The sequence below is a fragment of the Brachypodium distachyon genome, chromosome 1 (assembly GCF_000005505.3).
Source record: "Brachypodium distachyon strain Bd21 chromosome 1, Brachypodium_distachyon_v3.0, whole genome shotgun sequence".
Taxonomy (NCBI): Eukaryota; Viridiplantae; Streptophyta; class Magnoliopsida; order Poales; family Poaceae; genus Brachypodium; species Brachypodium distachyon.
Genome location: NC_016131.3, coordinates 52,566,495 through 52,591,225, shown reverse-complemented (window position 1 = coordinate 52,591,225; position 24,731 = coordinate 52,566,495). Strand labels below are relative to the sequence as shown.

General features: G+C 42.9%; 2 protein-coding genes across 3 annotated transcripts; both read right to left on the bottom strand.

Moving 5' to 3' along the window:
- Positions 1-8,455: 8,455 nt before the first annotated feature.
- LOC100829935 (UPF0613 protein PB24D3.06c) lies at positions 8,456-16,700 on the bottom strand. Of its 2 annotated transcripts, none has more exons than XM_003557337.4 (9): positions 16,335-16,697; positions 15,018-15,094; positions 13,862-13,967; positions 13,298-13,390; positions 13,148-13,213; positions 12,805-12,950; positions 9,838-9,946; positions 9,010-9,074; positions 8,456-8,934 (listed from the first exon to the last, which is right to left on the bottom strand). In XM_003557337.4, exons 1-9 carry the CDS (start codon positions 16,578-16,580, stop codon positions 8,787-8,789), a joined length of 1,056 nt encoding a protein of 351 aa, XP_003557385.1. In that variant the 5' UTR covers positions 16,581-16,697; the 3' UTR covers positions 8,456-8,786. The 2 variants fall into 2 exon arrangements, with proteins under 2 accessions (XP_003557385.1, XP_014752312.1); XM_014896826.2 differs by having other exon boundaries at positions 8,791-8,934; positions 9,010-9,088; positions 16,335-16,700.
- Positions 16,701-19,368: 2,668 nt separating this feature from the next.
- Positions 19,369-23,302, bottom strand: LOC100829325 (nitrate regulatory gene2 protein). The gene is made up of 4 exons (XM_014897848.2): positions 22,074-23,302; positions 21,220-21,395; positions 20,677-20,900; positions 19,369-20,442 (listed from the first exon to the last, which is right to left on the bottom strand). The coding sequence occupies exons 1-4, from the start codon at positions 23,107-23,109 to the stop codon at positions 19,653-19,655; spliced, it is 2,226 nt and encodes a 741-aa protein (XP_014753334.1). The 5' UTR covers positions 23,110-23,302; the 3' UTR covers positions 19,369-19,652.
- Between the last annotated feature and the right edge of the window lie 1,429 nt (positions 23,303-24,731).

Sequence of the window (24,731 nt, the reverse complement as noted above, 5' to 3'; positions counted from 1 at the left end):
TATTTAACTAAGTGCAATTGATTGGATAAAAATGAACGATAAAAAATATTTTGAATAAACCGAAAGTTACACCGAAAAACTTTTGAAGCCAACCTCTCTAGTGACGTCATTCACATCTTGATATTTTTCCAAATCTCTGGTGATGAAACCGCAGAAGACCAAGACCGCATAAGCTAGATTAACCTCATAGGTAATACATCAAGTAGAGATGGAAATGATGAAGTTGATCCGGCCATTGAATAATTGGAAAGGAGGGGATCACTGAAACCTATAATTGAAAATGATCCAAGTTGACCCATGAGCGCTAGTTAGATTTGTAATTAAAAGGGTCGACCTTTTCTGTTGGCCCTTGGTCGTGCCTGTCTTTTACAGTTATGGGCGTCCCATCCTTCATTCATCAGTAGTGAGATCGAAAAGCAACGCACTCATCTGTTGCTAGCTACATGCAATGATTTAGTGGGCGAGTCTTTGTCTGTGTGGCTATGACATCTAAGGTGAACTTAACGGCTTTGACTGGAATATATAGCTTATCTTAAACAATTCGTGGGTCAATCATACAACAATTCATGGTTTCAGTCACTTTCAACAAGGCTTACGATGTTGGACGTCGGCTTCTTCTGGCCGCAGGTTTCGTCATGGCTTTAACCTGCCTAGGTAGCTATTTTCGTGTTATCTTATCTTACATATGCTACATGTATGCTCTCTCTTTTACAAAGATGCATCGATCCTTTGCCATTAAGCATCCGTAGGAACAAAAAGACTAAATGTAGAAATTTCTCAACATTTTGAGTTGGTGTAACTACGAATTTAATTTCCCCCCTTCCAGGTTTCTAAGGCCATTATGGAAATCTTATGTTAAACTCTTACAACAATAATATTTAGTACATGCATACAGAAGTTATATCATTAGAAAAGGTATTTCAATATGAATCCAATGATATCATTTTTGCATCACAATAACCTTATACTGGTCTAATTGTTTGTCGAAATTTGACATCAGATCTGCGCATGAGGGTCGTATAAATCTGGAAGGGATAATATATAGCAATATTCTGAAGTCCAATGATTAGTTGAGCCAACCAGAAAATAATCTTTCAAAAGGGATTATTTCAAAATATTGTGCAAGGTTTCATATATAAAAAGAATAAGCAAAGAGAAAACCAAGCCGGCCACCGAGAATCAAACCCCTATGAACTTTGGAAATGCTTATAACAAGATCTGCCAGGTTCCATATGCATTTGCAGCCTATATTCAAGATTATTTCTTTACACCAAGAAATTATGATTTTGTTAGAAAATTTGCATGTGCCTCCTTATTCTAGCTATAAAGTTCCCTTACAAACTTGCTGCTAAAATATGACCATGTGTGCCCCTGAATGAAAACAGAAATTATTACAATTAATTTGTGTGCTACACTATTCAGTACTCATGTTGCACCAATTATTTCTTCCGCGTGATGTACGCGTATGATCTATTTGCAGAAAGTATTTCATGAACACCCCAGTATATAGCATGATGGATGTTCTAGAATTATTTTCAAAATATCATAGCTTTTTAGAGAGATAAAATAAATATAAAATGTCAGTTGTGGAATGGATCTGGTCAAGATCAGTCTGTTTCATTTTGAACTCGACCTGCTGTGGCTAACAGCTTGGACCTAGGAATTTCAAAAGTTTCGAGTATATGTCCGTACGTACCAATACCCACAAAAAAGATGTACCAAAGGAGAAATTATTCAGTGGAGTTCCAGTAAAAACTTCATCGAAACCAATTTACTAGTATGCTGACAGAGTGATCTTCTATTATCTTTACACTTAAAAAAAATCGAGTTGGTGGTATCCATTCACCCTATCGATATTACTCCCTAAATTGTTATGCAAGCACTTGATTGCCACCCTTTCAATGTGGTTATATATATTTAATGCGATTTTTTAATTAAGTTAAACTCGACATCTAATTTTTTCGAGGGAAATAAAATGACTCAACATCTTTCTTTTTTTGACGAAAAGACGGTTGATCCCCGTCATTCGATTAGAAAGAGAAGCACTATACAGAAAGTTCCAAGGAGGAACTCAGAAAAAGAGAAAGAAAAACAAAAACAAAAACAAGAAGCAAAGGGCCTAATCTCCCGGGTCGGCGGAGCATGCCCTAATGCGACCTCGAATGTCCTCCCAGACAAGATGAGCCACCTCAAGCGGGGGCAAGGCCACATTTCTAAACACACGCCTATTTCGCTCCTTCCAGACTCCCCACCAAGTGTACAAGAGCCTCCCGCTATCCGCCCGCTTCTCGGGGTTGGGCCGGCCTCTATGAGAGATAGCATCAATTGAGGATGGTGAGGTGGAGGCAGGAGAGACGGTGTTGCTCCAAATTTGACTGAGATCCCACACGTCCTTCATGAAGGAGCACTTGCGGAAGAGATGATTGATGGTCTCCGGATGAATCCGGCAGAGAGGGAAGATTGGCGAGTGGGGCCAGCCCCTATTGGCCAGGTTTGTCCGCCATGAGAATCTTCCCGTGCACCACCGTCCAGGTGAAGAATCTGACCTTCGGCTCCGCATGGGCCTTCCAAATCTTGCCAGCCACAAAAGCAGGAATCGAGCCAACGAATTGTGCTGTGTAAGCCGAATCTGCCGAGTAGGAGCCCGAAGGGGTCCAACGCCATGCATGAGAAGATAGTGTCCTTCAAGTCAGAGAGGTAGATGCCGAAGATGAGACCCCAAAGGTCGACAAAGTAGGACAGTTGTTTCAGAGTGGCAATGCGTTGTAGGGATCTGATCCAATTATGGCCAAGAAGCTCCTTCTGGACCGAACGCTGCTTCCTGGTGGCGATGGAAAAAAGCCCTGGCCATCTGTACCTAGCGATGGCGCCGTCGGGCAGCCAAGGGTCATGCCAGAAGAGGGCCTTGGCTCTGTTTCCAAGTTGGATCCTAGTGGAAGCCCGAAAGAGATCCATGTCCGTCGATGTGCAGGGAGACGCGAGGCCATTCCATGGCCTGCCCGAGTCGGCCCAAGAGAACCACGGCCAACGAAGCCTCAGCGCCCGGCCGAATTTTGGCCAAATCAGGTATGCCCAAGCGGCCTAAGGATTGAGGTCTGCACACAGTGCTCCAATTGACCAAGGAGAGAGAGGAAGGCTCCTGGCCTGGCCTCCCCTGCCTCATCCAGATGAAAGAGCGCATGAGCCTGTTGATTTGCTTGAGGACGCCTAGGGGGATGGAGAACGTTGTGAGGTGGTAAGTCACCATCGATGCGAGGACAGACTTGGCAAGCACCACCCTACCGGCCCGGGTGAAGTGCCTGCCCTCCCAACCTGCGAGCGGAGAGCCAATCTTGTCGATGAGGGGGTTGAAAGTCCACCGCCTTAAGCCAGGTAGGGTGAAGGGGGAGCCCAAGGTACGTGCAGGGGTAGGAGCCACGCCTAGCTGGGAAGGCTCTCAGGGAGCCTGCTCCTCAGTGCACCTAATCGGAAAGAGATCGGATTTGTCGAGATTTGTCCGGAGGCCAGAGGCGTCGCTGAAAACCTAGAGGAGCTTATTAATAGCAGCAAGATCCTCCGTGACGGGGCATGTGAAAATTCCAGTGTCGTCCGCTTAGAGGGACACCCGAACCCACACCTGGGCATCTCGTAAGGGGCGCGGGATCCCTAGCTCTGTCGCCCGCCTCAAAATGTGGTGAAGAGGATCGATGGACAAGATGAACAACATCGGGGAGAGGGGGTCCCCCTGGCGTAGACCGCGGGCATGAGGAATCCTAGGGCCAGGGATCCCATTCAGGAGGATCCGGGAGGAGGCCGAAGAGAGGAGCATGCTCACGCATTGACGCCATTTAGGCCCAAACCCAAGCACCGTGAGGAGTTCCAGCAAGAGGAGCCAAGACACGGAGTCGAAAGCCTTGAAGATGTCGAGCTTGAGGAAGCACCCCGCCTCCCTCTTTTTCTGCATATCCCGGATGATTCCTTGAACAAGAACAAAGTTATCGTGGATGCGTCACTTCTTGACAAAGGCTGATTGATTGACGGACACGATTGAGGGAAGAAGAGGAGCAAGACTACGGTACATGAGCTTGGAGAAGATCTCCGCGAGGCTATGAATGAGGCTAATAGGCTTGAAGTCATGATGCTTGTCGTCACTTCTTTCTTCGGCAGAAGGATCACATTTGCGGAATTGACCAGGCCCGAGATGTGGCCCCCCGGGTCGGCCATACCATCAATGGCAAGCTTGAGGTCATCCTTGATGATCTCCCAACACTCCCGGAAGAAACGACCAAGGAAGCCGTCCGGTCCAGGGGCCTTCTCAGCCGGCAGATCAAAAACCGCCACCTTGATGTTATACATAGTTTCGAACGGGTTTCATTAAAGAGTTTAACGGGTTTGTATTCAAGTTCAACACATGATTCATGTTTTCAAGTTCTCAACGAGGAACAAAAAGGTTCAAAAATTCAAAATTGAAAAAAATAATCCAACATTGCTCTCTTTCTCGACATGACGAACACAATTGTTAACAACCCCATAAATTGGCATTAGGTTCAAATAAAAAATGGCATTCAAATTTAAATGTGGAGTTCAAATTAATGCATAGTGTGTCTAGGGAGAAGGAATAGCATGGGTGGATTCGCCACACGGAGATATACTGTGAGGAAAAGATGAGGAAAGATTTGTGAACCATGCAGTATTTGGTTGTCTATTTCGCCACAATACAGTACATACCCCAACAAGGAAGTGGTAGTATCTTTCTATAGCATTGCTCTGAATAGCAGAAAGACAATGTTGATCGATGCAAGAGAGAAGGGTGAAATATGTCACATACGGTCTCCTCCACTACATCATCACTTCATCAGCGACCGCCGAGGGGAAGCGGCCAACTCTCCAACCAGACGAACCACCAAGATGCCATAATGGGGCCACAAATGCTTTCTTTGTCGCCGACGACCGGAAGTCGTGCCACTACTTCCCCCCACCAGGAGACGGGATCACTGGCAGGAGCAGCGCTGCAGAGGAGCGGCACAAGCCGAAGCCGGGGAAGAAGAGAGCTCCGCACCTGGGCCAGGAAAGAACACTCCGAGAAGAGGTGGTGAGCGTTCTCAGGATGAGCGAGCTAACAGACCGGATCGTGTGCGATGTTGCGTCTTGCCAACTGGTCAACCTCGTGAGAGATCTTCCAAGGCACGCGAGCCAGGCATGGAATTTCAGCTTCGGCCGGATCCTCGTCCGCCACACGAGAACAGACATTGGAGAAGTGATGCTGCCCAAGAATTGGATCAGTAGGACCCCGAGCCATCAAACTTCCAAATCAACGTGTCGTCACGATCAGAGAGCTGGACATGGTGCAGCTGCACCCAGAGATCAATCGACCAGGGCGCTCTTTGAAGATGGATCCAAAGTGGGTGCTGTCGGCACTGGTCTGAAAGATGGATCCAAAGTTGAAAGGGAGATTCAACTTTTACCTATTAATTACGTACTTTTCACATAAAAAAAGGTAACCATGAAAACAATTATTCGCTCTCTGCACTTGCACAACTCATTATTATGGCCTGTGGAGGACAAATAGTATTATAAGAACATAAATTTGTGGCAACACAGGCATATTTATAGTGTTTAGAGTTGGACAAACATTATAAATAGGCAAAAATTCTCGAAAAGACTCTCTGGTGCCTTACTGGCTCACCGTTTGACGAAGCAGCCCAGCACGTCCCTCAAAAAGAAAAGGAAAAAACAGCAGCTCAGCACGTCCAATCTCAAAAAATTTAAAAGTTGTTCTCAACTGAACGAAAGTTTGTCCCTAAAATTTTGAAACCTAAAAAAAAATGGAAGCTCCTCTGAGTTTTTTGAAAGCTTATCCAAAAAGTTGATAGTCCATCGCAGAAATGAATTTTAAACTTCATTCTTGAAAGAAAAGTCTTGTCCCAGATTTCCAAGGCTCGCAAAAATTCTGAACTCCCTCTTAGAAAACTCATCTGAAATTTTTTGGCTTTCCTCTTTTAGAAGAACCAAAAAAGGAACAAAGAAAGGGTAGACGCAAAACCTACTGAAACGGTACGACCTAGGCGGTGGCGACTTGGATCCAGCTTTCCCTCCGCTACCGGTCCGTCCTCCCTCCGATGGCTTTCTTAGCCTTGGAGGTATGGCAGATCTCGCCGGCTTGCCTACAAAAGAACTTCTCGATTTTTTTAGGATTTTATGTGTCTTCTTCAAGATGGTGAGGCAGCGACGACATCTTGTAGCAGAATAAGGTCCCCCGCTATTTCCTCGCTCCGGTGATGCGCTTACCAGCGGAGGGCACGTGGAGTTGTGTGTCCGGCGAATCCCTTGGGATCCGGACGGCTTTTCGGGTTTCTGACGGATCCCTTGGGTTTCGTTCAGTTTTCGTGTTTGTTCGTGTGGTTTGAAATCTCGCTCTTCCGAAATATGGTTCTCATTTTTTACAATGGTTGCTGCTCTGGTGCACTGGTCCTTTAGGGTGTTAGCACGATGACTACCCTACCGTCTACTAGAACAAGATCTCCTTTGACAAGTTTTGCCCGGCTCCGGTGATGGAGGGACAAAGATGGCGGTCCGGCTTCGACTCATTCTAGTGTTTGTTGCCGTCACTAGGTGGTCCAAGAAACTATTTGTAATCTTTATTACTCTTAGAACTCTTTGGAGTGTTGTTGATGTCTTCGCAAAAGAAAAGTGAAAAGAGGAAGGTCTAGGAGGCTCTCTCAAACAGGGGATCCTCAGAAAGCTCTGGACGAGAACCGCTAGTTCTACATGAAAACCAATCACTTGGGGAAGAAAACCAGACGCCGGCTGGTAGAATCGACCGCCACGTAGCAAGCATGCGGCTGCAAACTAGCCGTCCTGAAAATTTTGCGCTTGAAGTTGAAGGGCTTGTTTGATTTCTGCCCCCCGCCCACTACTCCAAAACTTGGCTTGTCGCTGACGATTCTTTGCGGACATCGCATCGGCGAGCCAACCTGCAGACACTAAACCAAACAGCAGCCTGCGAGTCGTGGGCGCACGCGCACCAAAATTGGCTGGGCAAACCAATCAGCCCCGAAGACTTTCTGAACTACATAAATCGTACCAGTAGCAAACAAATCAAGTATACCAAAATTGGTTGGGCAAACCATTCAGCCTCGAAAACTTTCTGAATTGTACATAAATCGTACCAGTAGCAAACAAATCAAGTATACACGGCGAAAAGCAAGGATTGTACTAATAACTGTATTTCCTGAAAAGCATAGATTCTGTTGGTATGCACCTTCCATTCTTAATTTCTAGAAGTTGTGTACATTTAACTAGTATTATCCTTCTTTTGCGACCAATTTTGTGGGGCTTCCACATAGGTCAAGCTAGATTTGGGGTGCATTCTGTACGAAAAAATATTTCGAGGTTAAGCAAAATCACTACTAGAGAGTTTGAGAAATAATTGCTTTTGCCACGCCTTTATTACAAAGCAATTCAGTTCCTGATATTATATTGCATTGCATTATTATGCCCAATAGGACAAACAACACTTTTGCATCATCAACAGGCCAAAGAAAAATTGAAGATACCATATTTTGGGGGGCGGAATATCTGAGAGCAATAATTAACTCTAATAATTGTGAAACTTTACCTAAAACAAATCTTGAGCATAAATCACGAAGTATGTCTGAAGATATGAGAAAGAAACAAAAAGGACCAGTTGACCGAGTTAGCCTGTCTTCAGGATAAAAGATGGTTCCTCAGATGTACCAAAACTTCCACAGATGCACGGAACAAAATAATAGCACTACTAGATTTCGCAGTACTAATTGTTTGCTTTAACAAATAAGGAAATAATTTTTCCTTCCCAAAATAAATGGCGTGCATTTGTATAAAAATCTATACATTCCACGTCACTTGTTTCGGGACTATAATTTCTATACTACCACAAATTAATATGTTTCATCAAGAAAGTGCAATTAGTTTAAGGTCAACTTTGTTTTTTCTTGGGAACAAGTTTACGGTCAACTGTGAAATGTATTAGCACCCTCAAGCCGGATGAGGAAATACCAAGGTTTTAAATACTTCTTACTACGTATTTTCTTTGACCGAGTTTTTGATCAAGCATTACTAAATCAACATTTTACTTGTCGAATACAAACTATAAACATAATTAAGTACTTTCAAATATGAATACAACATTACCAATTTTCTGTCACATAAATTATATATATTAATAAACTCATTATTGGTCAAACCTTTGGTAAAAAATGAAATACAGCTTATGCTTCAAACGCTAAACGACGGTCAATGTTCCCCTATACCAATAGCAATATTGTTATAGCTCCAAATTGCACCAAACTGTTTTGACTTTTATATATGTATTTGATAATTTCTTTTTTCTTTTACAAAACGTTATTGTAAATAGCTTCCGCAGCAGATGTAGATAGATAGAACTACCCTGAATGCAAGCGGACTGCGATTTCAAATCTTGGTAAATACAGTTCCAAGGTTAAATATCGTACTGCATGCAATTTAATCAGGAATAGTTGTAGCAAATACATTTATCTGCGAGATTGTCATTGCTTAACTAAACAACCTCTGACTAGGCAAAACAGGAACATTTGAGAAAGGGAAGGATTACAATTTACAGATAGCATACCTGAATGTCCACAAATGAACAAGATTGAAAATCAAGTTGTGTATGACAAGGGTTGAGGTAACAAAATTAAAGAAACCAGAATATAACTACACAGAAACAATTAGACCAATAAAAAAGCAAAACCTAGACATTTTGCCAGGGTAACAAGGGTAAAAGATAGACTACATGACTGCTTTATCTAGCTCCATGGATCGTCCCATCCTTTAGGTCCTTCCCTCTTAACGAAATCGACAATTGCCCGAACTGCCTCTTGCACCCTGTTGGAGAGAGCATGGTCTCCCCATTCTATTTCAACTTTCTCTGCACCTCCCAGTGCCTGACATAGTCTGCAGTGACCGATATAACTTGAGTATGATATCATATTGGATCCACATTTGCTCTATTTAGGTTTATATTTTCACCTGTTTACGAGTGCCTTCTTATCAACATATTCTGGAACATATTCATCCCCCATTGAAAAAATAATCTGCGGATAAAGAACTTACAAGCTATAAAGTTCAGCAACCATAATAAGTCAGAAACATGGAACTGAATTTGTAATGCAACTGAGAACTGCACCAAGGAAAACAACGCATTTTTTGTGGTGGCACACACGTAAATGGCATCATGCAGGGAGCCAAAGAATCGAGTTTTCAGATGTTTATTATGATAAGTTTCAGTTACCTTCTTATGGTTCATAACTGTTTCCATCAAAATGTAGCTCAATTTCAAGTGTATTTGCATTGTGGCTTGATCGAAGCAAGCAAGTGTCATCTATACATGTACACTGATAGAACATTCAGCTTTGAAAGTTGTAGAAAGACAGAAATTTGGTTAAAATTGTCCCTTGGCAAATGACTAATTATTATTACTTATCCAATAGATTTCTTATCTCCACAGAATTCATGAGGCGTTTCAAAAGCAATGGCACAGATTTGTGTCGTTACCTACCAACAATTATGGGGATTTGAAGTCACAGATATTGCTAGTTTTGTGATTGTGGGACAAGTCAATGACATGCAGACAGTGTAATTTCATAGGATACACTGCTATGTTCTTTAAGAAAACAAATCTCGAAAAACCTTAGACAACATTGGTCATTTGGTCATAACAAAGAGAATGGAAAATCTGAATAGTGAATATGAACTACCATCATTCCTGGGCAATGAGATCACTCAAGAGTCTGATGTTTCTAGGTTCTTTAGCAAGGCCAATTAGTACAGACGAATATTCAAGAGAGAAAAAAATACCTGGCATTGTGTGGTTGACATATGACCAAGTCTCTGCCTCAGCTGATCTTCACTAAGATCAGAACTGAACATGTCATCATCACCCATATATGCACAAAGGGAGTGGAACCTACACATTATTGTTTGACGCATTTAGAATAGAACTGAATGGAGAAAAATCCTTATGGAGATCACACTATTTATCAAAGGATATTGGGAGATATGCTACCAAATAGGTCTAGTAAAATAAAAGATAAATAACCAAAATAAGTCATACAATATATTGGAGAAATGCATGACACAAGTTCGCACAGCAAACAACAGAAGCAATACAGAAAATTAAGTTTGCATCAATCAAAAAGGCGATAGAATCCAAACAGTATAATTGACTAGCACAATACCCATGCATCTATACGGACTAAAACATACATGTACAAAAAAGAACATAATATCATTAGTCGTTCCTATCTCAATGATTCGTGCTAAATCAACAAGTGATGCAACAAAGAAAATGACAGAAAGTAAGTGACGGGTTCCAAAGACGACAAACTACCACCACCAATTGAATCTTTTAGAAGAGTAAAGATAACAGGCAACATTATGTAGTAGGCAAAAATGATAACCAAGAACATCAGTGTTTGATACACTATGTACCACTCAACAACAATGTTCTAAATGATAGTAGAAGGTACAACAGTCACCCGGCTTTTAGCTTTTACAGTAAGTGGCAAGATAACAACCTTTTATAGATCTGGTCAATTTGTTTGTTCTCGAGGCTCAATTTTCAGCATTGACAACCATTTCGCCTTTTATTGCTTTATAAAACCTTGATAACTCTGCCATTTTGCATGGTCCACGAAAAAGAACACCTTTTCCCTGACCTCCCTAAGTCTTTCACGGGACTACCCCTCTCGACACATTGGGCCAATAAACCAGTCAAAACAAAACAAAAAATGAAAAATCCCCGCATTGACAACAGCAGCATCCAAATTCTTCCATAATCGACACATCTTAAACGGCGGACCCTCAACCTGAGTGCCCTGCACATAGGCAAAAATCCAATGTGGCCAGGGGCAGACCTATGGCCCATGCTAGACGGGCTGTAGCACTGGTCCAGCTCAGGAGAAGTACATATTGTTTTTAGGCCAGACTACTGACTATCGACCTCAGCCCTCCCTGCAGCCCAGCATCCCTGGAGCCCACGCCCAACACCAACGGTAAACTCCTTGTCTCCTGTGATCGCTCGGTCGCCACGACACTGCATTGATCGATCTGCCTCCCGCAATCGCCTACTGCTAACTATGAAACAGAAGCCACCGGCACCCAAGCCCCCCAAAATCCCTAGCCCGCTCGGCAGGGGACGACAGCTTCCGGTAACGGGGTAATGATCGGCTCCCGGCACCTGCAGACGGCGGTACAGGTGTGAGGCATACAGCACCCGGCACACGGTGGTAGCGCCGCACAGGCAGCATTGCTTCTGGTTTGTTTTCTCAAAGATTTTTCTTGTATTTTAAATTTTGAATAATCCATGATCCATTGGTAGTTGTTGTTTTCAGGCCTAATTAGATTCAGTTCAATTGCTTGCAATTTGCTAGGTTTAATTTAGATGGAAAGATTATGTCCAAGAATAGATTGCTCTAATAGTGATAGCAGTGCAGAGCATAGAAGAGCACACTTTGAGCTTAATATAGATGACAGCATGGTATGCTACATTGAGCGAGAAATGTTTTCAGCTGTTGAAGATGGGGTTATTATGAAGAATTGAAGACATTTCAAGGCTACAAGACGCGCAAGGGCAAATTACCCAAAACCATTGTTAGAACTTAATGGTATGTTTTGTATTTCTGACATTAATCTTATTATCAATTGTCTCTCATTTAAAATGTATATATCGCATGCAGGTTGGTACAATGCATTTGAAATCCCAAATACTCATGGTGCCATTGGAATTTAGTGTAGTGGATCAAGTCAATGCTTCCCTAGTTGGTATTTATCTAAGAATGCATTTTTTATTTTCTTAGACTATTTGTTATTTCTTTAGAGACAATTATTGTTCTGGGCCTTCTGGCAGTTGATTACGTACTTTCTATCTATCAAGTCAATGTTCTGCCTTAGAGATCCAGCGCCGTCTCATTTGCCTTCCTGCGCTCCCCAATTCCCCTGAATGACTGATACATGTGCTGCCTGTGAGGCTGTGATGGATTTACATCCCTCGATGTATCTCCCAATACTTTCTATGGCTGAGATCCAATCGGCCAGGTGTCTGGTACTAATGAGACTCTGTACAAGGAGTCTACAATCTCGGAATTGCTGCGGCCGAACCCATGCCAGTCAAGGAGTCTGCGGTGCTCCTCGCTACTGGCGCAGTGGAGCTCGAACGAGTCGGTCACCACCATTACTCCTAGACAGGGCTCATCTCAACATGGAAGAAAAGGCCCTGAGGCTTTAGTTGTATCTTTGACTATTCCATTTCTTAACTGATAATGAGCACATGCTATCACTTTTATACTGAAGGCTCGACTTGACCCCCAAGAATAGAATCCCCCACTTTCCTAACAAACTATATCTTTATCTTCGTATTAAACTAATCATCTTTCCTAACTAAACATATATATTTCCTAAGATGCTCTATTTCCTAATTAAAGATATATCTTCCGTAAGATACTCCCATTACTAATGAAACATATATCTTTCCTAACATACTCCTCCGTGGTCCAGCATCCCGACGACCGACATGTTCTATCCTTGCAATTGATTAAGATTTTGAAAAAGGAAGTGTAGTTTCACTTATTTTTTTCTTTTTCTTTTTTGCGATGGCCACGTCGCTGCGTCTGATGGTGAAAATTGCTGCAGGGTGGAATTGCGCTATCCTTGACAACAGGAGTACCTCTCATGCAAACTTTCATGATAACTCCAAAGGAAAAATAAATTATTTGTACACATTAGTCTAATTATGTCCATCTGTAGTTTGAGAATGAAAATTGGTACCTGTAGGCAGTAATTGGAGCATCTGAATTTGCTTCTCTCGGCATCAAGTCCATTCCACGACCCTCACTAATCATTTTTGAGGCCAGATCTATCATTTCTGCTGTTTCTGGGAGAGTTGCCCTATACTCCCTGTCACTTACTGGAGCCTGAACAACAAATTATCATAGAAGTCATAAATAGATATCATTAAGGTGATCACTAATTTCAACACAAGAAATTCTTATCAACTATCAGCTGGTTCTATCACTAGGGGTGAGAATTTCCGTTGTACTTCACATGTAGAAAGCAATACTTCTTTACTCGCAACATTGGGAGAACGAGGAAATGGGCAGGATAAAAGTACCTGCAAAATTACCCCCGAAACTGCTTTGGAACATGCTAAGTTTGTCCGCATGTAATGCACAATATCCTGGCATCCACAGAAGTGTCTGTATTATTTCATATTTCAGACCGTAAAATAGTGCAGCAAGTTAGTAAAATAGTAACAGCATACCTGGCAACCAGTACTGTGACCGAGTAATATTACTCCTTCTGAATTTTCTTTATTTATCAAGTAACCAATGAGCTGATCTAGTTCCAATGCATCCTTGCAGAAGATAACATGTGATCAATACATGTACTAAATCTCGGTGATATCATTACTGCTACAAATTGTCTTCGCTTATTCTTATCATACTGCATTGCAATAAAAAAAGTACCAAGCTAGAATCATAACGTCTGGTGAATAATGCACTAATGCAGACCATTTTTTACAGAAGCAAAAACAGGGTACACTTTGTGCTGTATATAACTTAAGAAGCAACTCATTCGCATAACTTTAAAATTCTGATTATCAAGAATCAACTATACTAAAGGAGTAACAAAAGCTTTTAAAACACAAAATGTGTTCTTCAGCACCACAAATCCACTTTTATCATTCAATCATAGGAACACCTCAAATATATTGACTTATTGCATGATATGCTAGAATTCAGTAAAAATTTGCTCTTAAAATGCTCTTCTATTCGGTACAAGGATGAATAAGCTGATAGTATTATTAACGAACTAAAGAACATACTTGCTCCAAGCTGGAAATTCCATATCCAATATATGATGAAGAAAGTAACGGTTGTACCAGTGACCATTTCTCAACCTCCAAGGCAAGTGATAATGGTTCCAAGTAGCTGTTAAGTTTCAGAAATGGAATTAGCGCAATAAAATTAGATTTAATGGTAAACAAAATAATTAAATAAGACAGATAGGTTGTGCATTGCGAAAATCTATATCTGAAATCATGTTCTGGTGCAGTTGGTTCCATCAGTCTGTCACCTTGCCACATGCCTACTTTTGCTAACTCGTTGGGTGCTTTTGAGGCTATCTCGCTTCGAGAGATTTCTGTTTCTTGGGAGGGAACATGTTTTAATGATTTTCTTTGGTTAGACCCATAAGGTATACCAGAATTAGTAGCGCCGTGAACAACACATTTTTTGTCTCAAAAAGTTGAGTCAAAGACAACACTAAGTGTTTTTAGCTAGAAGGCAGCACTCGGGTCAAGCCAATTTTGCAAGGCCGGCAATCAAATATCCCCTATATGTCATGATTCAAAGATAAGTAAAAGGATGCTAAACATATTGAAGCTTCAAAATGATCGAACAAAGACATAATTTAACAGTAGTTTTCCCATTACAAGTAATGGTTAAGTTGAGGACACATTTATCGGTGATGACATGTAATATGTAGACATACTAGAAAACAAGGAAGAAAGCAAAGTTACAATAGTAACGTTTTCAACTATAAGCATGTGTCATCACTTCACAATTGGCTCGAGGCAATCATGTATTGCATGAAGGAACATGGTATTAGGTCTACTACCCTTAATCCAATGATTAAGTTAGAAATGTCTATCCATTGCAATATCTTTTTATAATAACTCACAAGTCAACAACTGCAGACAATGAAGAAATGACATAATATGTTTGGATGATAGATAAAGAGATCAAAACACACTTCTAATTTAAATATCTTTTACTGACTACATGAAGGATCGTACTGAGCCATGGTGTGAAAATTTAGGTTGCTACATTATTTACAAATTTGGCAAAGTTCACATATGCCTGAAACTAATTCAATCAATGATATGACATCCTTGGGATGAAATTGTTCAGATAACCTGACATGTAAGCTATTAAGAGTGACTGGGGGTGAGTAAATCTTCAAAAAGGAGGCTAACTTACTCAGTTGCTAAGAGTCCATCTGTCAAACCACCAATAAAGATCACCTGATGATTAAAATCACCAGTTCTGAATGCGACCTGCAAGAGGAAAAATGGACTTAGTAAGTTACCGCACAAACAGCACAGCAATAATTGAACACATAAAAAAGATATTACTTTATCTACGGAGAGATTTTTATATGTAGATGTAAATCATAATATGACGATAGGTATCTAGAAATCCAGATAACACTGAAAAATATAAGCACACACATCTGTAATGCTAAAAAAGATATAAGCTTATCAGAGATTTCAACTGGATATTGCCATAGGTAAAAAGTTAATTTCCAGTCTGCAGAACATTTTTTTACAACATCCTTTATAAGCTATCAGACTTCTCTTGTACAGCTGTACAGGATAAACTACTACTTCCTCCGTCCAACAAAAGATGTCTCAACTTTGATTAAATTTGAATGCATCTATACACTAAGTCATGTCTAGATACATCCAATTTTTGACAAACTTGAGACATCTTTTGTTGGACGGAGGGAGTAGTAGATTTATCTTCTGAAAGGTCAGAATTGGCGCTATAGTAGTCCAAAGTCCAACACAGAGAAAACTGCATGTACCTTAAGAATGGACTGAGCACCTCATTTTGACTTTACAACAATCAATTACTAGATAATGAAAAGAGAAAGCATTGTACTCAAATGATAACCTGACAGTTACATATCTGGAAGTTAAAAGGCGAATTGAATAAGCACAATAAAACAGGAAAAGGACCATGGACCGAAAGGTTCTGCATTGTATATTGACTAGGCTTGACATGGCACAGAAACTAAGAGATACAAAAGGCATGGCCATGATCAGTAAAGGAGTTAGTCCAGAAAAAACAACACAATGACAAGTTGGGACCGACAAAAGCAACCCTCTAAAGCAAAATCGCCAGTATTTGTGGGTGAGTGAAAAACACTATACAACCTTCCTTAATCTACCAGTCTCGAACAACCACACGCATCTGTGAGACGTAGAACCCCCACTAGCTAAAGCAGGATATCCCTTCCAAGTTCAGGGGGGTGGGGATTCTGCATCTCGAACATTAGGGGAAGATCCGGAGTTCCAAATACTACCCGAGCCTTCCAGAAAATCTGGTCCAAAGAACTCCCGCACGTGCCCCCATCAGCCCATCTTCTACAACATTTTAGCAAAAGGAATCGCGAGACACATGAGGCCAGGTAGCCGATGAGCTGAATGAAATCCAACACTCAAAAGACAAACAAAAGTCGAAACAATCTTCAGATAGCCACCTCAAGCGACGACGAGAGAGATAGAGCCATACATTAGCGGACTTGGGCCCGTACTTGAACAGCGTGCCATGGAGCTGCTTCTTGCGCGCGCCTGCGCCTGCGGCGGCTACAATAGGAACGACACCACCCTTGCCGCCCACGGCGGTGGGTGTGTCGGGGAGGGTGACCGGGGCGGAGGCGACGCCGCCGGCGGGAGGCATGGCTGAGGAGGAGGGAGTGCCAGATGCGGTGCGCGTTAGGCTGGAGAACCAGGAGGAGGTGGGAGCCGGCGAGGTCATAACGCCGCCGGCGAGGTTACGGCGAGGGCATCACGGGATCGGGAGGTGCGGGGAATTCGACGACCTGGGACTTGGGACACGGCTGCACGGGGTTAGGATTGAAAATTGAGATTTTCCATTCGAGCAAGGGGGCTTTCAGAAGAGAAGTGAGAAAAAATATCGAGGCAAAATTAAATTCAAATGAACCGAGACTAACATATACTCCTACTTTCTTAAAAAAAAATTGCAAGAAGTCCTCACAGTTTGGTAAAGTTTATAGTAGAAAAGTGACTGTGAAAACAAATAATCAGTATCATGTTGGATTTAATCAAACTAATTTATAGTCATACAATTGGTAAAAAAAATTCTATGAATTTGATCAAATTTAAAAAGTTTGACTTAGAAAAAACTAGCACTTCTTATGTTTAGCAACGGAGGGAGTAGAAAAGATCACGTTGATCGCATTTTCAACAGAATAACATAAGTATTTGCAGTTTGTTTGGACCTTCTTTTGAAATATATATATGTAGAGGAGGATGTGATAATAATGTTTTAACAGTAATCTTGCATGTCATTTTGGCTTGAATTGACATTGTTAGAACATGTATGCATTCTTATCAAATTCAAGTGTTTTTTCTATTTCTATGGTTTAAACGCCAAGCTATATATATGGTTATATGGCGTCAACTAGTCGCATTTAGTGCCAAGGATTTGGTTAAAATTTTACACTAATATTATTTTTATTAAATTTTTGTAAGAGGGTTGCCTTTTGTAGATTTTCACTAAAATAGCATGCACAATGTACCCACAAGTTACACGGTTTGTGTAAGTAACTAAGTATGCATGCTTAAGAAGGTAACAAAGAAATAACATGAGCTGTAATTTGGAGCGCAAAGCATTGTTCTTTGTAAGAGTATGATCCTTGCTTGTTTTTCTTGGATGATCCACCAAGGTTGGTTGATCAACCGAGAGAAGCACAGAAAGATCATATTTTTGCAGTTGGCTTATAAATGCTTGACAATGATCTTGTTTGGAATCCTGCTACTTTATTTTGTGGCATACATGTTCTAAATTTCAGTTATCATTGAGAAGATCTCAGTGCTTGATGTTCAATGTCTTAATAGCTGGGGATGTTCTATCTCGGTAACAATGGACAAGAATTGCTATCAACAAGGGTGTATCTAGTGTTAACTCGGAATGGATTTCCCGGTGCATTAATGGGCTCTATTGCAGTAACAGAGGGACAGGTTATAGGCTCAAAAGGTTGATTCGGCTCAGGAAGGTTATAAACTCACATGGATTAACTCTTCGCCAAAAAAACTCACGTGGATTAACTTAAGTGTATGAGTTTGACGATATTGTCAATTTATTAAGAATATCGTCAATTTATTTCATATTTCTTTGAAAGATTTAATAGATGCATGTGTGATGTAAAATCGATCAAGCAAGAATGGATGTGTGAATTGTATGATTTTTGTTTATGAATTGTGTGTATGAAAATGAAATATTTATGTGCTCGCACACCTGTCCAGTTGCTAAGAGTCTATGCAATTAGGGCTACATAGGTAACAATTTACAGTATTGTCCTAGCTAAACGCAGTTTGCATATGGCTATGACACTAAACCACCACCACCAATGAACGCTCAGGAAAAGCCTGTTGGTGGAGAAGACCTCTACTAACATGCAACTGATGCGCGCCGTCAGGAAAGTACTCACACAACGTTTCCTTTGCCATCGGGGCGGTCGAGGTGATCTTAAGTATGCCTGGGCATGGGTGGCCCGGCCCGAAGCCCAACGTCCCGGGCCGGGCTAGGGCCTCACTTTCCCGTCCCAAGCCCGGCCCGAAAGCCCGAAATGACTAAAAACAGGTATTTTTACGAAAAATAGGTATAAAAATCATTTATTTATTCTAAAAATAATTATTTTAATGTTTAAATGGCTTATTTTTGGGGTTTCGGGCTGGGCCAGGCCGGGCTCGGGCTTCAAGTTTGACTGTCGGACTTTTATGAAGCCCGGCCTGGCCCGGGGCTTGTCTAGGTACATTCTTAAGTGGAGGGGCTTTGATGCCTATCACAAAAAGGGTAATCGAGTAGCGTTAGCAGCCCAGACCATACCGTTGCTTATGACTTAGACAAGACTACCCACGTAGACAAATCTCATAGTTACTTTTCCTACCGAATCATCCATTCTGTCAGGTATATAACATGCAACTGATGGTCGACCATCAGTGAAAGTACTCACACAACGTTTTCTTTGCCATCCGGCCAGTCCAGGGTGACCTTAAAAGTAGGGGCTTTGGTGCCTCTCACTAAAAGGGTAATCGAGTAGCGTTAGCGGCCAAAACCATGACCGTTCCTTATGACTTAGACAAGACTACCCACGTAGACAAATCTCATAGTTACTTTTCCTACGAAATCATCCGTTCTGTCAGGTATAACTTTTCCAGAATTTATAAATCATTAAATTTCGCAAACGTCTGTACGAACCAGCACCGTACCTTATATTTTTATCAATCAGTTATTTGAATATTTTCTTCAAGCTATTATTTGAATATGACAGTGAATGTCCTTTCACCTTATTGAAACATCCAGATCAAGGTTTGTGTAAGCAAGTCACAGGAGATCTGTGGAAATTCTTCCCATCCAGACACATGTATAGAACCTCTGTTCGACTAAAAGACCTTTTTTTTCCATCAAACTGAAAATAATCAACACTTGGCTCATTTGACAACATATGTTCCACAAAATAAAGTCTCCTGCAGAGCTCATGTGGTCATCATTTCGAGCACCAAACCCAATGGGAAAGATAAAAGCAATGGTGTTCCTTCTTCTGTTGTTGCAAGTTTTAAGGTTGTAAAACCTACCAAAACTGTTGATAGATGAAACAAAATCGTGATTTCCTATACCAAACAGTCTACAGGACACCTGTACATACATACATTATGAGTTACAACAGCCCGACCTGGAAATAATAACAGCCAGCCATCTTCTCCTTTTTGCACTGCAACTGAAAACCAAATATACAGCAACAAAACAAACTACCAACAAGAACACAAAAATCACCACAAGAAATGATGCACACACAAACACAGATCAATCATCCAACTGGTCGTTTGTGCTCATGATCGACCACAGGCCCTTGAGCATTGCAGCCGACTGAAGGGAGAACTCCGACACGACGCGGAACAGCTCTGGCAGGTTCGTCCGGAGGAGGCTGAGAGACTTCTCCCTGACCACCCTGCATTGCTTCTTGTACTGCTCTTCCAGGTCCTTCAGCACAAGCTCCAACCTCTCCACGGCGACCTTCCGTTCCGCCAGCGGATCGGCACGTGTCCCGTCGGGATTGCCGGCCTCATGAGGGATACCTGCTCTTTTCTCCATATACCTCTGCGCCCAGTCCTCGAATTGCCTCTTCTTCCTCTCATAGTCCTTCCTGGTCTCCTGAATCTTTATGCTCAGCTTCATTTCGTCGTCCTGGTGCAATAGGATCGTGTGTACCACTTCGGCGAACGTGTGTATGGCCTTCTTTGCAGCATCATCAGGGAGCTTCCCGAGGATATCGTGCCAAGCATGTAGGAGCCTCTTGATCGGAGGTGTGGTCTCAACCGGTTGGGACGAGTTAGGCTTCAGGTTGGTATCGATGGGAATAACATTCAGCTTGATCCAGCTATAGAGGCTCCCAACGTACTGCTTCTGATATGTCATGAACTTGTCGTACTGTGTGTGCCACTCCTGAACGATGTGCCACAGCTGCACTGTCCGATCATTGTGTTGATCACTTGTCTCCCGTGCAGCAACCGAGATGTCGAACGATTTGAGCTCTAAGATGATCTTCAGCTGCGCTTTGTGGTGCCCATACATTTTGTCCCACATTTGCCACATCCTGTCAGTTGAAAAACAACACAATTCGTTTTAGTTTGTATGATCTTGTTTAAACTAGCGAAATCATAATTCACAGTAGGGGGTAGTCAGAGTTTTCAAAAATACTGCTGAGTGTCCAGCGGACGTTGAGACGAAGCACAATAGAGTAACAAAGTAGAAGTTTCCAAGCAGAGCATAAATGTATGAACTTGAATAAGATAAAGCTGATTTTGTAAATCTCCAAAAAAAGGCTTACCCGTTCACAAGTTCAAGAAGTTTTGGGTATAGTTGTTGATCTCTCAGTCGGTTAATTTCTGCAATTGTAGACTCCATTGTTTGTAAATCAACTACATATTTTGTGTGCAAGTGACTAGCAGCAGATTTGCTCTTCTCAAGTGATGAAGAACTGGCACCACGCTGCTTCTTCTTGTTCAGGACAGCTAGCTTTTGTTGATATTCCATTTTGATGACCTCAAACTCCTGCATGCATCAGTAACAAATATATCGATTTGTGTAAAAAAAAGCTTAAATAATGAAATGAATGACAGCGGAACAGAGGTCAAATGGTTTTAGCATACTAGGGCGATGAACAAGGATAGAACCTCTTTTTAAAATGGATTAGAAACCGAGAAATAGTAACGTTGCTCATATTATTGTGATTAAGCAATCACATATAAGAAATGGGTGCGTCTAGCAGTAATGGTTCAAAAATTAGCTAATCCTAATGTTGGATTCCGACAACAGAGTAGTTGCAAATATTTTAGCTTTTCAATTAGTAAGTAAGAAAGCACATTTTTACCTTTACTTCATGGGATAGTTTTTTCTCCCATGCAAGCAGTTTCTCGAGAACCGTAGCGTGTGTTTCCCCTTCATCATCGTCCAATTCATTCTTCACGTTTTCTGGTTGTGGTATGCCTTTAAATGAGCGATTCCAAGTGATAACTTGCATCACTCTGGCAGAATGATCGACAAATCCTAATAAAATATAAGAGGTAGAAGGAAATTAAGCTAGCCATCTATTAAGAAAATTGTAGTACATGTATATCTAATTTTCCTGAAAAAAACATATAACTCATACATTAATCACGCATATAGAACACACCTCAAGTGGTCCCTAAAAACAGGGAAGATAGAGAGAGACTGCTTACCTGAACCTAAAAGCGAACCATGGAGCATAAACAATCAACTACCTAAACGTACACCCAAAATTAATCATTCCACTGGACCTATGGCTATGTAGACCATGTAGATTAGATGTTCTATCATTAAGCCGCTAAATTAACGTGGGTCCAGTCTGCATTGCAACCACAACATTGCCTCATTTCATTTCAATGATTAACAAGGCATCATTCTTTTGCCGTTGAGACTGCTGATTAGTAAGGTATTCAAAGTCTTCGTTGGAACAGCTAAATTCGTTCCGCAAACACCATTAAATTAAGAAATCAGGTTGGACTTCTCTACAAAACTTGCTGAAGTGTATGCGTCCGTGAGAATATTTTATACCACTTGCCATGATGCTTATGTTTTGTAAAAAAATAAATGTTTACTAAGCTGTCTATCTACGTGGGTGACAAGAATATGGGATTACTGTTTGATATTAGTTCGAGCTGTGCAGTGAATTCTTAGTGAGACGATGAGAGCATGCGTGGGTACCTCTCGTTTCGGCGAAGTTGGAGTGGTAATGCATCCGCGCCGCCTCGAGCATTTTGGACACCTCGTGCGCGCTGTCCGATGCCTTGAGAAAGTGATCATCAAGTTCGTGCAGGATATCGCCGAGCCTTGCCGCCTGCGGCGGCACCACCACCACCGTCCTGCCTTTCTTGCCATCCCCCCTCCTCGCGGCCTTCTGCGTCAACGCCCGCCGCGCCACGGGCTCCACCACCGGCTTCTTACCCTGGGCTACGTCTTCAGAAGCAGCAGCAGCCGCTGGCACTGGCGGCGGAGGCAGAGGCTGCTCCTCTGTCTCTGGTGGTGGTGGAGGAGGCGCGGGGGCCTCCGCCCGCTCGGCGGCCCACGAGGCGGCGGTTGTGGTGGATCCTCCCAGCGTGGGCGGCGGGATGGGTATGCCGTCCTGGGAGCCGAAAAAGAACTCGTCCCACGAAGCACCCTGCGGCGCCGCGGCCTTGTGGCCCGCGTCCGGCGGCAGGGAGGGCGGGGAACGCGTGGGAGGCGGCAGCTGCGTCGTAGGCGGCGGCGGCGGGGGGGGCGGGGGTTCCACCTCGGCCGGACGCCGCGCGTCCTCGCCCTCCGCGTCGCCGTCCTCCTCCTCCTCCATGATGGGCGCCTCGCCGGAGGGCTTCTTCCTGATAGCCGGCTCGAGCGGCAGGTCGGGCGCGCTCATGGACCTGACGAGCGCCGGGGCGTCCTCCTCGGCCCGCCCGGGCGGCGGCGGAGGCGGCGGCGGGGGCGGAGGGAGCGCGAGCGCGGCGGCCTGGGCGCCGGCGCCTGGGCCGTGGGACATGACCGCGGCGGCGGAGGCGGAGTGGCGCAGCAGCGCGCCGCCGTCGTGCGCCTCGCCGGTGGCGTAGTCGGAGAGCGCGGCGCCGACGTTCCTGAGTGCGGCGGCGTGGCCCGCGTGCGCCCCCGACAGCGCGTACCGCGCCTCGACGGCCGCCCGCAGCAGGTGCTTCCGCTCCCGGCACCTCGCCACCGCGCCCTCCGCGTCCTCCTTGGACTGCCCGCACCCCATCGCACCGCTCCTCCTCCACCAGTCCACCGGCGAGAACTGTTACTTCTCCGTGCGCGCGCGCGCCCGGGGCCGTGGTGCGGTGCGGTTTTTGCTGCTGCTGCTCTCTGTGCGTTTCTCCTTGGGCGCGGCGGGGTTTGTGGTGTTGTTGCGTGATGGGGATTCCCATTCTTTTCTGGGGGTGGACGGGCGGATGCTTTTGTGCTTTGGAATAAAGCGGGGGGGCGGGACTCAAAAGGAAAGGGAAAAGGAGGCCGCTACGGCTGTCGTCGTCGTCGCCGACTGGATCGGATCACGGCGGGCCGGCGGTGCACGACACGTTCGTTGGATCTCCTCCCATCAGATATTCAGATCTTCTGAGGGAGTATGGATGGCACAAACGCCCACCGTTTCTGGGATGTCGTTTAGCTCAAGGAGTGTCGTTACACAATTGAGCCAAGTCTTTGCGTGAAAACATCTTAGAAGCTTGTTCCACGACAGGACAATGGGTTGCTGATTCTAGTTGTTTGGATTTTTGAAAATCCTACTTCCTCCGTCTCATAATAATTGACTCAAATTTGTCTAAACATGAACATGTCTATACTTAAAAATCGTTAGATACATGTAATAGAAAGTCACTTAATATCGTGTGTGCGTTCTTAGGGGTGAGTGTACGCGCAAGTTGTGAGCGTCTGCGTTTGTACTGTGTTTCTCTAAAAAAAAAAGGTAACTTAATATGAGACGAAAAGAGTAGTCATCTTGTATCGTATAGAAATTGCATATGAATGTGTAACTTTTCTGAATCGGTGGTGCAACTTTTAGTTTGTAGGTTTGTATTAAAAGTGATCTAGAGATGAACTATGGTTAGATATTAATCTAAACACTTAAGGCCTTGTTTGGTGTTAGTGTATTTTTTTAGTCACTAGTGTTTTGGTATTTGGAAGATTTGGGTGTTCACCCAAAACTCTCAAAAACTCAAAACACTAATTAAAAAACACTAGTAGGACAAGTGTTTTAATTTGGTACAAAAATGGAGCTTTTTGTGGGAAAAACTATGAATAATCTCCTCTAATCCCTTCCTGCCAAACAACCATTTGGGGTTTCCAGTGTTTTTCAGTTTGGAGTGGATAATATCCTAAAAACATCCAAAAAACTCTATTACCAAACAAGGCCTAATGTGATTGAGATATAAGAAAATTTTAAACTACCATGCCATCCTCCTCAATTTTTCAAGATAACTAAACTAAAGTGACAAGTAAGAAATGCTAATTCAACTTTGGCATTGTCAGAGATAGAATACACGTGTCTCGCTGCAATGTGATATGTGTACGCGATTATTATTTTTAGGCTACGTTTGGCATTGCGGTGGTTTCTCGTAATTCCGTTTTCCTCACCCAATGTTTACTATTTTTCGTGTTTGGCTAACCAATTTTTCCCAATTTTTGTGTGTATTTTTTCACAACATATTATAAACTAAGTTCAGCGCAGCATATTTGAGCAATGACAAACTAAGCCTTGGTCACGAAGATAACCTTGTGTACCAAAAGAGAGGAAGATGAGAGCACGTTCGAGGGATAAAAAAGGAGCAGTGAGACACAACCTTTTGTAGGGAGCTATTTGTAACATTTGCTCAATTGCCAACAAAA